The sequence below is a fragment of the Coccinella septempunctata genome, chromosome 2 (assembly GCF_907165205.1).
Source record: "Coccinella septempunctata chromosome 2, icCocSept1.1, whole genome shotgun sequence".
Taxonomy (NCBI): domain Eukaryota; kingdom Metazoa; phylum Arthropoda; class Insecta; order Coleoptera; family Coccinellidae; genus Coccinella; species Coccinella septempunctata.
Window position 1 is genome coordinate 1,103,095 of NC_058190.1, and position 15,666 is coordinate 1,118,760.

Consider the following 15,666-nt stretch of genomic DNA (forward strand, 5'->3'; position numbering starts at 1 on the left):
TTAAGTTTATGGTCTCCATATATCTATAATACTTTTATTGATATTACGTGTTTAATGCTATAAAAGAAGTGAAGCCAAATCATTGTCAGAAAGGGACTTACACACATGACGAACAAGATATTGATTAGTAACCAAATATTTATATATTCAATTTCTCCAATATTATGATCTGTGAAATGACAAGTTCCCGTCATCGTAGACAAACAAATCTTGCATTAGTTTGTCTATGTTCAGGACCTCACTCTACAAAGGCGCCAACTGGTGAGCAAAAAAACGGTAGCCCCCATTGGGCTAAAACGGATATCTGAAGCACTGAATATTTCATATGAACGCGTTCATCATATAGTTCACGTCAATTTGGACATGAAAAAAATTGCTGCAAAATGGATCTCCAAATGTTTGAATGTTGACCAAAAGCGTGCAAGGGTAGAAGCATCGCGTTCGATCTGTGCTCGATTTGAAAACGATGTAGACTTCTTAAACCGAATTGTTACTATGGATGAGATTTGGGTACATTTCTACGATCCAGAAACAAAGCAACAATCGATGGAATGGCGACACTCTGGTTTTCCAAGACCTAAGAAGTTTCGTGTCCAAAAATCTGCTGGAAAAGTTCTTGCTTCAGTTTTATGGGATTGCCATGAAGTAATCATGATTGATATTTTGGATAAGGGTAGAACAATAACCGAAAATTACTATTCGACATTACTGACCACTCTACGGGAAAAAATTGAAGAGAAAAGACACGGAAAGCTATCCAAAGGTGTTTTGTTTTTGCAGAACAACGCCCCTGCACACAAATCTCATGTTGCCATGCTAAAAATTCGTGATTTAGAGTTCGAATTACTAGAACACGCCCCTTATTCACCAGATTTGGCTCTGTCCGACTATCATGTCTTTCCTCAACTGAAAAAAGTTTAAAAGGTCGTAAATTTTCTTCCAACGTTCCAACGAGGAGGAGGTAATAAAAGCTGTGGAGGTCTGGATTGCAGAGCAAGAAAAAACATTTTCTTTGAAAGGTCTACAGACGTTGCAGGTTCGCTGTAATAAATGTATCCAATTAAGAGGAGAAAATTTTGTTTGATTCTATATTAGGCTAAGAAATTTTCAATATATCCTCGTATTACGTTTGCTCAGGTATTCTGTGAAAAAAACAAAACATTTCAATAACCTTTTGGAAACGCAAGCATACAGCGCTACGTATAGAACTAACGTCGGATCGCTAAGTTGGCCAATCTGCTGCGTCAGAATGTGTTCCAGGCTTTCCCTATAAGCGGCCGTTAATTGCTCCACCTAAAGGGTCGCGAAGGGTTTGCGATCAATTTCCGATGCTAAGTATTGCGGATATTGAGCAACTGAGCATGCAATTACTTACCGAAACGGACTTAAGAAGAAACCTGGCAAATCTCCTCAGGTCTAGTAGCAGAAAAGGTTTTCCAAAGAGAAAGGAAACTGGCAACTAACCTTCCTTCCGTACAAGCTTCGTGGTATCACCTCGCTGAAGCCGAAGTCTGTTTTCTGTTCGCGAGGCGTCGCCACCGACTAGGACAAAATCCGCCAGACAACCTAATGTGTTCACGATGTAACTGCAGTGGTAGTACCGATTCAACTCATCGATAGCGTATTTTGCCTCGGTATTTACAAATAAATTCATTCAATTTAGGTCAAAACGGGTAAAGCTCAGTTATGTACCATTATTTCATTGATTCAAACACATCCCTTTTCACTTTGTACTTAATATATTTCAATTCGTTTTGTAAACGAACATAATAACCAAAAATACTGACGAATACCACTTTACATAAATACAAGAATAATTAGGAAAAAACGTGACATAGTCATTGAAAAATGTTTGTTTATATTACATATCGATTCAGAAATATATAAAAATTTCGACAACCTAACTAAGAGCTCAATTTAAGTTGTCTCACATTATTTTCAGAGTCGGTGTTTGTGCCGTGATGACATATTTAAAAAAAAAATAATATCCACTGACGCACTAATTTAATTCCACTACTTCGTTGGGGTTCTCGGGGTTCGAACCGAGACCGCTAGCCCCGGGGGCTGGGAACCTGGAGCCCATATTCATCATCTGGAACTGTTGCTGATACATGTTCCTGAAATAAAATTGGTTGGTCATTTACAATTGTATTTTGGTGCATTAAATTTTTTTTTATCCAAAAATTAGCACGGAAGCTTGAATCATCATAGAGTATATGCAATGATTTTCAAGTACAGGGTGGGTAAATTTCGATGTTTTAGCACTATAGCTTTTAAACCAGAGGAGATAGACAAAATCTGATACCCCATTCTCGTTCTTTTTCTGAGAAACTTACAATAGTAGTAGTGATTTTTGGCCATTTGCTTTTTTTTCGAGTTATAAGCAAAAATTGGAAAAATGGCGATATCGAAATAAATTTATATCACCGCTAATACTGATGATAGAGCTCTGAAATTAAAACATTATACAGGCACTTTTTTACGTAGAATCCAGTGGCGTGCTCACCTTTTTAGCAGGATTTTCAATTATGAAGCTATGACCCAAAATTATGTTTTCTTAAATGGGAACATAAGATTTCTGTGCAATTTTTTGAACGATTAATTTTTACTGATTTCAAAAATATATAACATCATATGGTTTGTATCAATATAAATAATAGAAAATGGTCAAAAACACTTTTTCCCAATATTTCTATGGTTCCTACTTTTGACGAGCACAGAAAAATAGAGTTTCCTATAACAAAAGCAGTCTTCTTCCGGCAATGTTATTCTTTCTATGCTTTTTACCAATTTTCACAAAATTTGAATCAAGATATATTTCATGAATTTTCATAATAATGAAAGGACTTATAGAAGGAGACAGTGGTAATCATACGATGCTATATTTTTTTATGCTCATCAAAAGTTGAAACCATAGAAATATTGAGAAAAAAGGTTTTTGACCATTTTCTATTATTTAAATTGATACAAACCATATGATGTTATATATTTACGAAATCAGTAGAAATTAAACTTTCAAAAAATTGCACAGAAATCTAGTGTTCCCATTTAAAAAAACATAACTTTGGGTCATAGCTTCGTAATTTAAAATTCTGCTAAAAAGGCGAGCACGCCACTGGATTCTACGTAAAAAAGTGCTTGTATTATGTTTCAGTTTCAGAGCTCTATCATCAGTATTAGCGGAGATATAAAGTTATTTCGATATCGCCATTTTTCCAATTTTTGCTTATAACTCGAAAACAAAAGAAAGTGGCCAAAAATTACTACTACTCTTGTTAGTTTCTCAGAAAAAGAGAACGAGAATGGGGTATCAGATTTTGTCTATCTCCTCTGGTTTGAAAGCTGTAGTGCTAAAACATCGAAATTTTCCCACCCTGTACAGGGTGAAAATAAACAGTTTCGAAAAAAATTTCCTCGACAGAAGAGTGAGTCTGTTATGCAGGGTGTTTCACCAAAACTGGACAAAAATATACGGGGTGATTCACCGCCAAGACCTATTACACGTTTATGGAGAACTAATCTTGGTTTTGTGTTGAAAATCTGCATGTTGGGTTATATCCCTCAAATATTTTCAGACCACTGAAACTACTTCCTCATTTCACAGTATGTTTCTGCAACGTTAGATAGTTGATATAATGACAATTTCAACAGTATACTATAAATTGGTTGAAAACTAAATAGTTTATGAGATATTTCGATTTTTATGAGAAAAATTGATGAAAATGGGAGGTTACACTTATTTCAATACAGGGTGGTCCAGATCGTAACCAAAAAATTTTAACCACGTATTTTACATAAAAAATAAGGCCTAGTTTTTCATATAAACATATGTCGAAAAATGTTTTCTCTCCGAGATACGGGGTGTTGAAATTATAGAAAAAAAAATGTTTTTATTAATAACTTTCACACTGCTTGAAATATTTTTATGAAATTTGAGACATAGGTTTTGAGCGTCAAGGAGCACTTTTTACATATTATCATTTTTTTTCTATTTTACCAGTGGCGTCCGTACTGCAGGGAGACTGAATATTCAGATAAAAAAATAATACGCCACTGGTTTTTCCGACAATAAAATTACTGTTTGAATCCTTATTTGATTTGGAGCAAATTTGGTCTCTTGACTTTTTGCTGTACGAGGTACCGTTTCCGGTTAAAAATAAATAAAACACATTCTCATGCATGAAGAAATCGTTCACAAAAATAGTCTTATTATTATTATGTACCTACCATATCAAATTTTGGCGATTTCTTCATGTATGAGAATGTGTTTTAGTTTTTTAACCGGAAACGGTGTCTCGTACAGCAAAAAGTCAAGAGACCGAATTTGCTCCAAATTAAATAAGGATTTAAATAGTAATTTTTAAAGTGGAAAAAACCAGTTTCGTATCATTTTTTTATTTGAAAATATTCAGTCTCGCTGCAGTACGGACGCCACTGGTAGAATAGAAAAGAAATAATGTTATGCAAAAAGTGCTCCTTGACGCTCAAACCCTATGTCTCAAATTTCATAGAAATATTTCAAGCAGTGTGAAAGCTCCTAATCAAAAACATTTTTTTTTTCTATATTTTTAACACCCGGTATATCGGAGAGGAAACATTTCTCGACATATGTTTATATAACAAACTAGGGCTTATTTTTGATGTAGAATACGTGGTTAAAATTTCTTGGTTACGATCTGGACCATCCTGTATATCTGCAGATGTTTTTCCTTCACAAAAAATCATTACCATTTTCAAGATTCTGGAGGTCAAAAGGAACACTTTTTTCCATAAAATTTTTTCTGAATCGGCTCGATTTAAAAGATACAAGCTGTTTAAAAACCATGAAAAAATTTTATTTTTAGTTCTGCCTCACAAACGGTTTTATCGAATGAAATGAATTTCGGAATATAGTTTTTCATTTACTTGCTAAATCTTTTCCGAACACGAGATACCACCCACGTCTTTCAGTTTAATCATTTTGACCAAAACGTGCCATAAAATTATTAAAAATTCAAACAACCCAACTCTTGAAACCGAGTTGGAGGCTTTATAATGAATATTTGGACGTTTAGTTAAGTAGAAGTATTCCTCATATTTTCTCGTATAATGCGTAATTTGATGTACAAAAATTAAACAGTTTCTGAGTATTTGAAAAATTGGGTACTTTGGCTGAATACAACCCTGTTTAAAAGATCCACGGATGAGTTGTCACAGATTTTCGGAAGGTAATTTTGTTCTTCCAGAAGTGGCATAGTTCATTATACTATACTATATTACTATACTATATTAGTATAGTATAATGAACTATGCCACTTCTGGAAGAACAAAATTACCTTCCGAAAATCTGTGACAACTCATCCGTGGATCTTTTAAACAGGGTTGTATTCAGCCAAAAAATTGGGTACTTTGGCTGAATACAACCCTGTTTAAAAGATCCACGGATGAGTTGTCACAGATTTTCGGAAGGTAATTTTGTTCTTCCAGAAGTGGCATAGTTCATTATGAAAACTTAAAATGGCTAAATTTTTTTATCAGGGGCGAATCGGACAAAATGGCAAAGGAAAAACGTGTTTTTTTTTACCTAAAGAATCTAGTGTAAAAATTTGTGTACCAGTCAAAGACTCACTCTGTATATGAACAAATAAAAATAGTTGCGAAAAAATGAACGGTAATTCCTGGTCAAGCCCCCCTTCCAATGCTTAGTTACATCCCCCTAAAGATGGCGACGAAAATTCAATGTTTTCCTGAAACCCGAAAACTGACAAGAAAATAGAATTAAGCAGACACTGTATGCGACACTCGGAAAATTTTTGGTGGTGTTCCTCTATGATTGCAAGGGGTAGAAAAAGCCACCCCTAACCTTGTTTCGCAACTTTTTTCAATATTCATATTACAAATAACAATGTCCAAGTAGGATTTAATATTCATATTGTGTAATAAAAAAAAATTTTGGATAGCTTAATCCAATCTTAACAAAATAAGGTCTCTAGTAATTTCTTGCTTAAGTTCACGGTGTTTGAGAAAAAAAATTATCAACAGATAAATACAATTGACTCATATACTTCATTCAAATTTATTTTAGCAGTCGGTTGGCCATGAAATAATTTTCTCAAGTTTTTGTAACTAGAAAGAAGTTAGGTTGGCACTCATGAAATGTCGTTAATGTCATAACGACGTTGCCACAACTTATATCAATTTTTATTAAGAAAATGCCGAAAGTGATTGAAAAAAAGAGACAGGGTTTCTGGAAGTGCTATTTAGAATTCAGGTCCGCTCATTCAAATAGTTATACCCTGATATTCTAAAATCCACAATACGTCAGACGGTAGCCAACATATTCAATGTAAGAGAATTTATATAATGTTTCATCTGAATCTAAACGACTTATATTTCAGCTGAATATTTCCACAATCAGAAAGATTGTAAAAGAGGAGGATGACAAAGAATTTCCTTCTATTGGGAGACCCAAAAAAGTGGTGACATTTGATAATTTAATGTTTGAGTGAATCAATGCGAAAAGTTTACTACCGGATTTTCGATGAATGTCATCGTAGAATAAGTTCTCAAAAATTGATTTTTCTATTTTTCATTTGACTTGTCCTATACAATGTAAATATCTTAAGGTACTAATAAATTTAGGCTGAAGGACCTCAGGTCGATGGCCAATTGCTTATATTTGCAATAAACGACTGTTACTACTACTACTACTACTAATAAATACCTAATTATTATTATTACATCAACGTTTTAAGATGAATAGCCACAAATACGCGCCAGTTGTCCTGTTACTTGTTTATTCATGTGAAATTTTTGTTCAAAGGTGAAGTTCATCTTGACTTGAAACTTCCTTTAATTCCTTTTACTTATACTGATGCAAGATGATTTTTGTTGAAGAATTTAACATTCTTGTAATTATCTGTTAATTCCTTCGGGAGATACCCATTCCCAACCACTGCATCATATGCATTTCATCTTCGGGTTAATATTTTTGAAATCTACAAATGATGTAAGCCAAAGAAGATAACGAACATTAACTCCCCTCAAGCTAGTGCATATTATGATATTATACTGATCTATTGTATTTTCCATGCAAATAACTAGATTTGGTGTGCCTTCAATCAGTTTGTATAAACTGCAATTATGTTCGTCACATATTTTCCGAAGAGATTCAACATTCTGATAAAATACGTAATAACAGAAACTTTTACGTAGAACGGGCAACATGACGTTGATTTAAAACCCAAAAATGTTTTGACCAGCTTCATAACCCCACATTTTCGTTCTATACAGAGTGAAATGTGTCAAATTTCCATGGCCAACCGACTGCTAAAATAAAAATGAATGAAGTATAGATGCTGAATTTATTTTCGACCTTTTATGTCAAGACGGCATTTTTTTGAGACCTGGCACAAAAATTGAATAAATGTAACAAAACAAACAATTTTAAACTTCTGAAGTATTAAATATCATGTTTAATAGGTGGAAGGTACACGCCGCAAGGCCAAATGCGATACATCACAAACTCGATCACAAATAATAGCCAGAAAGAAATATTCTTCATTTCATATCACGTTTTTCTTTTGTTTCTATTCAGAATGTTTGAAAGATTCTTACTCCAGAAGAAAAGTCAGTGCAAAATAGCCGGCCAATAAAATTTATGGATAGAAGAATGCATAATATGTACTCAGAAAAAATTTTGTTTCATTCTGACAGCCCCAGAACCCCGCCTCCAACGATCAAAATGAACCGATATTCTGTTCACGATGTTCCTTTTATTTCGAAAATTTAAAATGGCCATCCAAGAAAATCGATGAAATGGGTGCACGGCGAAATAAATTTTCCTGGCCATTTTAAATTTTCAACTGGAAAAAGAGGAACATACTCTCGGTCGTAGGCAGAATACCAGTTCGTTTGGATCCTTGAAGTTAGAGCTCTAGAGCTGTCAGAAAGAAAAGGAAATTTTTCCGGAGTGAATCTGATACACTCCTTTATCAATTTTATGGGCCAGCCGTTTTACACATTCGAAAAAAAATGAGGAACATACTCTAAATCGTCGACAGAATAGTGGTGGTTCATTTTAATCCTTGGAGCTGGGAATCTAGGGCTTTCAGTATGAAAAATATTATGTTAGGATATTTTATTCATCCCCCTATTTACTCTATTCATCAATTTCCCTGATCATCTATTTTGAACTGATATTTCTCCCGGAGTAGAAAATCTTCAAATATTCTGAATAAAAAAAAAAACGTTGTATGAAATTATAGATTATAAACTATAATATATAATCCTTGGTAAGAAGTCAGTCCATCCCTCCTTGCATGTAGCTTATTAGGAATTCTATTCTAAATAAGGGAAAAGATTAACGGACACACGGCATTGACTGTAGTGAAATAGTCGTTCTTGAAACTGGACGACCGGGAGTAAACATCACTACGGTGCATAAATTTTTTTTGATTATGATTTATAACGTGGTTTCCTCGGAGAAACTTATCTTGAGCGCCAGCTATTCTTTTCACTAGGAAGAATAGCAAACCTACCAGAGTAGCTGCTAGTCGGAGACAGAGTTCGCAGTTATCTAGGGTGGTAGCGATAACGAAGTAGTCAAAATCAAATTATGTATAGTGAGTTTATTCACACCTTCGGAAACTGATTATATAAACAACGGAAATATGTGTAGGTAAGAAATATGAGCGAATCGATCAGCAAACATACATTCGGAAAATTCTATCCGGTCACGAGCACTTTATAAAGTTTATACCGGGTACAGTGAAAAATCAAAGGTTGTTCAATAAAATGCGCCAACCAGAACTGACGAAATGAATACTAAGGATGACCTCGCGAGGTGAAATGACTTGCTATACGATATCGAGATGTAGTTAATTGTATTTCTCCAGAAACGAAAGAAACACAACCAGGGCGGATCTACTCGAGACTTTTATTCACTACCCCAAGGGCTACGCTCCATGACTGACACTTATGACGCGGAAACACGAACAGGGGGATTGACGGGACTTTCTCTTCAATACCCCAAGGGCTTACGCACCATGACTGATAGCGAAGGGAAAAGACAGACTCGCGAAACAGGGTAAAGTACGATAAAAGATAACAGAAAGCGATACAGTACAGCAGTCGAAGAAGTAACCGGTGTAGGTCTAATAAAGAAACTGAATGGTATAGACGGGGACCTACCTCCTTTATTCAAGGCACTCGCGGAAAACGAGAAATAAAAATTAATTTCCAAGAGCACTAACCCTGCGACCTAACCTAACCTAACCCTCGCAACACAAAATTTATTCTAAATTCGTTGAACGGCTCGTCGTGCACACAATCAAAGACGAATCGTAAAGAAAAGAGAAAATAAAGACCGTCGCGGGGGAGAATCTGCTTTTATAGGCAAATCCCCTCCCCACGCTAAAAATCTGAAAATTCCAGAATGCGACAAGTGTGAAGAACGTCGTCAGCTCCGGTTTATCGCATATCAACATCAGAAAAACGTCGAAATCTTCAACGGCATCCAAGAAAAACAACGTTAACCACAGATAAACGGTTTTTTACATTTACTCTGCCTATCGGAATGAATGCGTGGTAAAAGATGAATCCACCGAAAAGGTAGACCGGTAGGCTTACTACTTAGTTGAAGAAATTTTCATAAATTGCCATATAGCGGAATTCACGTTTCTTGTGGAAGGGCATAACATCCTTAATCACGACCCACAGATTTTCAGTAAAAAACCTCATTCGGTTTCCAAGATACGTCTAATAGCGTGAAACACCCTGTATAGCGGCTAAAAAAACCTAAACGAACTTACTGCATCTGTTGATTTTGCGCCAACTGCAATCTGTACTGATAAAACTGCATTTGCATCTTCCTCGCGTACACCTCCTGCATAACCTTGACCTCAGCCGCTATCCTGTTGTACATCTGCGAAACGACCGTTTCAAATGAGCAAAGAAAAATTCGTCGAATCGCGACTAGACTCACCGTTTGATCGCCCATGCTCAGTTGCAGGTTCAACTGTTGGATGAGCTGGGGGATTATCGACAATATCTGGTTGTTGTTCCAGGTAGGGTTGTCCCTCTGGATGATGCTCCTCAACGCCAATTGTACGGTACTGACGGAGAATTTTCCGATGAGAGCTGAAAAAATTCAATTATTAATCAACACAAGATGAAAGCCAAATGAAGAATCCCAAATTTGCAAATGATGGGTTGGTGAGGACCATATTTATGAAATTTTTCAGGTACAATGCACGAACAACGAATCTTATGCTGTATATTTCTTACCACTGCACTTCCGGAAATACCCTCAACTTTTTGAAATTAAATAGAACGTCCGGTATATTTATGTAGATTTCAAAAGAAATGATGGCATGAACGGCAGATCAGTCATGCCAACAGTAACAATGACCACCTTGGAATTGGCACAAAACCGAGCGTTTTCTGATGGTTTATGTTGTTGACATTATGCTGCGTTGCCGGTTCACTAGCGATTTATTCCAATCGTTTTGTTCTGGTCAGAGTGTTAGGTTAATTCCATAAACTTTGGTTTTTCCATTAATTCTCATCTGTTATACTAATGACTCATTAGTTTTTCACAATCAGTTCTTTTCAGAACTACTATATTTTCATGTTGAAAAGTTCGGATTCCGTTGAAAGCATGCTCAAATTGAAAAGTTCGGATTCCGTTGAAAGCATGCTCAAATTTTATTGAATCAGCTTCGAAATTTATGAAAGCTTCGATTTTGAAATACACTGCGCAAAAAAATTGACGCACATTCTGAAAATCTCAATTTTAATGAAAGTTAACTCTACATTGACTTTATAACTTATTTTTGATGTTCTCTCGGGAAGGTTTTGAACGAAACAAGACACATTAAGGAAGAAAAATTCGACTTCACCGAATCTTATGTGAAAGATGAGAAATGAACAATTTTCAAAATACTGAAATGCTGATAAGTGATTTAATACTTGGTATTTGCACCCCTTGCGTTAATTACAGCTCGGCAACGACGGTTTTCATACTCGAAATGAGTGATCTTAAAATGTTCTGATCTAATCCTTGCCAGATTTCTCCGAGTTGGATTCCTAAGTCATTAAGAGTAGCTGGATGATTTTCTGAACTTCTCAGCCTTCTGGTGAGGTTGTCCCAAACCTGCTCAATCGGATTGAGATCTGGACTTCCTGCTGGCCATTCCATTCGAGAGACTTCAACCTCTTCAAGGTACTCCTGAACGATGCGCGCACGATGGGGTCTGGCATTATCGTCCATAAAAATGAAATTTTCACCAATGTATGGAGCAAATGGCACTACATGCTCTTCAAGAATGTTCCTTATATACTCATCAGCATTCATAGCTCCATTATCAACGACCACTAGGTCTGTGCGAGCAGTCAAAGATATTCCACCCCATACCATAATCGATCCTCCCCCGAAACCAGTAGTATTCAGGAAATTGCACTGAGCATATCTTTCATGTGGACGTCTGTATACAAGGGAACGTCGATCACAATTGTAGAGGCAGAATCTAGACTCATCTGTGAAGAGAACTCTTTCACAATCGGCCTCTTCCCAATGGATATGCTCTCTCGCAAAATCCAAACGCGCCCTTCGATGGGCTGGGGTAAGAGCTGGGCCTCTTGCCGCGACACGAGACCTTAAATCATATTCTCTGAGGCGATTTATTATTGTCTGAGTGCTAATTTGCACCTCATGAGTTTGCTCAAGCGGAATTTGAAGGAGGCGAGCGGTTGCAAATCGTTGTCTCAACGAAGAAACCCTCAAGTAACGTTCTTGAATGGCAGTTGTTACCCGTCCTGGTCTTCCGACATTCATACCTGTCTCTCTGAATCACTGCAACATTTTGGACACACTTGTATGGGAAACTCCAAACCTTTCTGAAATTCTTGTGTATGTCCACCCTTCTTCTCGCAAAACTACCGCTTGGGCACGTTCCTCTTGGGTCAAATTGCGTGTTTCGCGTTGCATAGCGATCGAGTGTAGAAAATCAAATGAAAGAAAAAATATTGATCACTAGAATTGATCGAGAAAAACTGATTTTAGAATGGAGCCAATACATTCAAAATCTGATAATATCATCTTTTGCATAATTCTGATAAAAATAATTATCATTGAGAACACCTTCAGTTGTAGAATAAATTTGAGATTTCCATGATGTGCGTTAATTTTTTTGCGAAGTGTATTTTCCAGAACCGCCCTAAAGTCCTATAACTACAGGTATCATTCATACTCCACACCATGTGTATCCGGTATTTTGTATATTTGTGCTCCAAAGATAAATTATTTCATCGGAAACTGAATTAATCATAATTAATCTTCCATTTCACACGATAATTTAAGCAGTTAAAGCTAGGATTATTGTGACAGTCTGGCAACTATGTTGCCCTTCCAACTGTTGACGTCATTTCATGCCTGAGATGAATGAATTATATGCGTCATTATACTAGCCATAAATATGGTCCTTTAATTGGTTCCGCACCTAATCTCAACCCTGCAATCTTATGTTGATTTCTTCAACACCACCGAACTCACCCTGCTTAGTCCTGTCAACTTTCTCGTTCTCGAATTCGTCCCAAGCCGCCTTCCTCTCCTCCTCGTTCAACGTTTCGTCCTCCTTGTTCTCCAGGAGGGTCTGATGTTCGTGATATTTATAAATTTTATCGTCATGATTCCGGAGCAGTTCTCCCAGGAGGACATCTTTCGGTACCAATGGAGTAGGCCTGACGTCCAGGTCTGGTTCCTCGAATCTACAGATTGAATAGAGAGATATCGAACGTAGTTCAGGATCAAGTAGAGTTTGATGGGAATAATACATTGGAAAAAAATTAATGGTGTCTAGACAAATCATTCAATTTTGAAAATGTAACTCCCCAGGCTGTACTCAAAGTAGGGAACTCTTGATTTAGGGTCAATCGCTCTTACCGTAAATTCGGGGAAATGTTTCAGAAGAATTCAATGTTATAGTCCATTTTCCGAAGCAATTAAATGATGTCATGAACGGCGTATCAGTCATGTCCACAGTGACCTACTTGGAAACCGCACAAAGCGGACAATTTCTCAGAATTCCAGTTGTCAACACTGCGCTACGTTGCTGGTGCACTGGCGATTTATTTGAGTTTTGTTTTGGTAGAAGAGTTAGGTTAACTCAATAAAACTTGGTTTTCGATTAATTCTCTTTTGTTATACTGATATTTCATTAGTTTTTCCACAATCAAATTCTTTTCAGAATATTCAGTTTCATATTGCAATGTTCCGATTCCTAAGAAAACATACCCAAATTTCATCGAATCAGGCTCGAAATTAATGATAGTGATAATCTCTTACTGCTGTAAGTAGTTTCAAATGTCTACAAAAGTTTCATTACTTATTTCTCACACTAAGTTGCTGCTACTTTGGGAATAAGTTAATGGGATTGTTTTCAATAATGATTTTAAGCTAAATGGTGACTAAAAACTCACTCAGAAAACGTACAAAACCAGTTGTTGATATCGACATCTTCCAACAAACTGCTATGCCCAATCTGCTATATGATATGTACAAAAACAGTAAGTAGTTATACTCCATTCACATTTATTTTAGCAGTCGGTTGGCCATAAATTAATTTTCTCAAGTTTTTGTAACTAGAACGGAGTAAGGTTGGCACTCATGAAATGTCGTTAATGTCATAACGCCGTTGCCACAACTAATATCAATTTTTATTACGAAAATGCCAAGTGTGATTGAAAAAAAGAGACAGTGTTTCAGGAAGTGCTATTTAGAATTCAGGTCCGCTCATTCAAATAGTTATACCCTGATATTCTAAAATCCACAATACGTCAGACGGTAGCGAACATATACAATGTAAGAGAGTTTATATTATGTTTAATCTGAATATAAACGACTTATATTTCAGCTGAATATTTCACAATTAGAAAGATTGGGAATGAAGAGGATGACAAAGAATTTCCTTCTATTGGGAGACCAATATGCCACCAAAAAAGTGGTGGCATTTGAGAATTTTATGATTGAGACCAGTTTGCACCAAACGCACTTAGTGTTAAGTGTCCCTTTAAATGAACCCTTAACTTAAATTACGTTGCACCAACTGTAAAGTGACATTTAAATGGCTAAAGTTAGCCTTAAATTTAAGCGCTCCTGTAATGACCACTTAGCTATTTAAGGGCGGGATTCTATCCTAAAATAATTTGTTGATCTCATAAACTGGCTGCAGAACTGCTGTGGTTTTTCTAATAACGTCAAGTACCTTTTATTTGACAATCCATTTCATTATCAATAATTATGCTAATTCTGCAACAAAAAGTTGTCACTCTTTGATAATAATATAATAGTTTACTTGACACTTACTGACAGGGCAATAAAGTTGGGTTAATGAAATGACAACGATCATCGGCAACCGGCCAACCAATGAAATGGCTTTATTAGACTAGAATGAAGTTGCACCAAAATAAAAAACTGAAATATCACTAGATATAAAAACTTAAGGGCCCCTTACTTATGATTCTGTTAAGCCGCAGTCTTGCAACTGACAATAAAATTAAGCGTCCATTAACTTTAAACTACGCTTAGTTAAGTACTCATTTTAAGGGGGATTGGTGCAAACGGGCCTGAGTGAATTAATGCGAAAAGTTTACTACAGGATTTTCGATGAATGTCATCGTAGAATAAGTTCCCGAAAATTGATTTTTCTATTTTTCATTTGACTTGTCCTATACATTGTAAATGTTTTAAGATGCCAATAAATACCTAATTATCATAATTATATCAATGTATTGAGATGAACAGCTCCAAATACGAGCCAGTTGTCCTGTTAATTGTTTATTCATGTGAAATTTTTGTTCAAAGATGAAGTTCATCTTGACTTGAAACTTCCTTAAATTCCTTTCACTTATATTTATGCAAGATGATTTTTGTTGAAGAATTTAAAATTCTTGTGATTATCAGTTAATTCCTTCGGGAGATACTCACTCCCAACCACAGCATCATATGCATTTTATCTTCGGGTTAATATTTTTGAAATCTACAACTGATGTAACGTATTCAAACTTTAGCCAAAGAAGATAACGAACATTAACTCCCCTCAAGCTAGTGCATATTATGATATTAAACTGATATATTATTTTCCATGCAAATAACTAGATTTGGTATGCCTTCAATCAGTTTGTATAAACTTCAATTATGTTCGTCACATATTATCCGAAGAGATTCAACATTCTGAAAAAATACGGTAATAACAGAAACTTTTACGTAGAACGGGCAACATGGCGTTGATTTAAAACCCAAAAATGTTTTGACAAGCTATATAACCCAACATTTTCGTACTATACAGAGTGGAATGTGTCACATTTCCATGGCCAACCGAGTGCCAAAATGAAAGCGAATGGAGTATAGTTACTACTTATAATTTTGCTTCAAATATGTCCCCTCCCTTTAAAAATTGACATTTTCTCTGAAAACATCCTTGTCGCGTAATAATTGGCCTGGCAAGTTTTTAAATTGTCACCCTCTATTCAATATTCATCGCCAACGAAATCGCGGTGACTCATTTGTTTTATTATAAATTTGACCAAATGAGAAGGAAAATCTTATGCTTGTTTTTCTGCTTATGCTTGTTTTTTCTGATATAATAGCTTATTTCCAAGGTTGAAATGGGCATATTTAATGCTTGG

The 15,666-nt window shown here is 35.8% G+C and overlaps 1 protein-coding gene across 1 annotated transcript in view; it reads right to left on the bottom strand.

Moving 5' to 3' along the window:
- Nucleotides 1-1,720: 1,720 nt before the first annotated feature.
- The window catches only part of LOC123306770 (transcriptional regulator ATRX homolog), a 60,047-nt gene continuing 46,101 nt past the window's right edge, over nt 1,721-15,666 (bottom strand). The window contains exons 15-18 of the mRNA XM_044888907.1: nt 12,533-12,747; nt 9,965-10,119; nt 9,792-9,904; nt 1,721-2,117 (exon numbers count right to left, since the gene is read on the bottom strand). Of these exons, the coding sequence (XP_044744842.1) occupies nt 2,000-2,117; nt 9,792-9,904; nt 9,965-10,119; nt 12,533-12,747 (601 nt within the window). The 3' untranslated portion in view covers nt 1,721-1,999. The remainder of the gene's footprint in view (nt 2,118-9,791; nt 9,905-9,964; nt 10,120-12,532; nt 12,748-15,666) is intronic.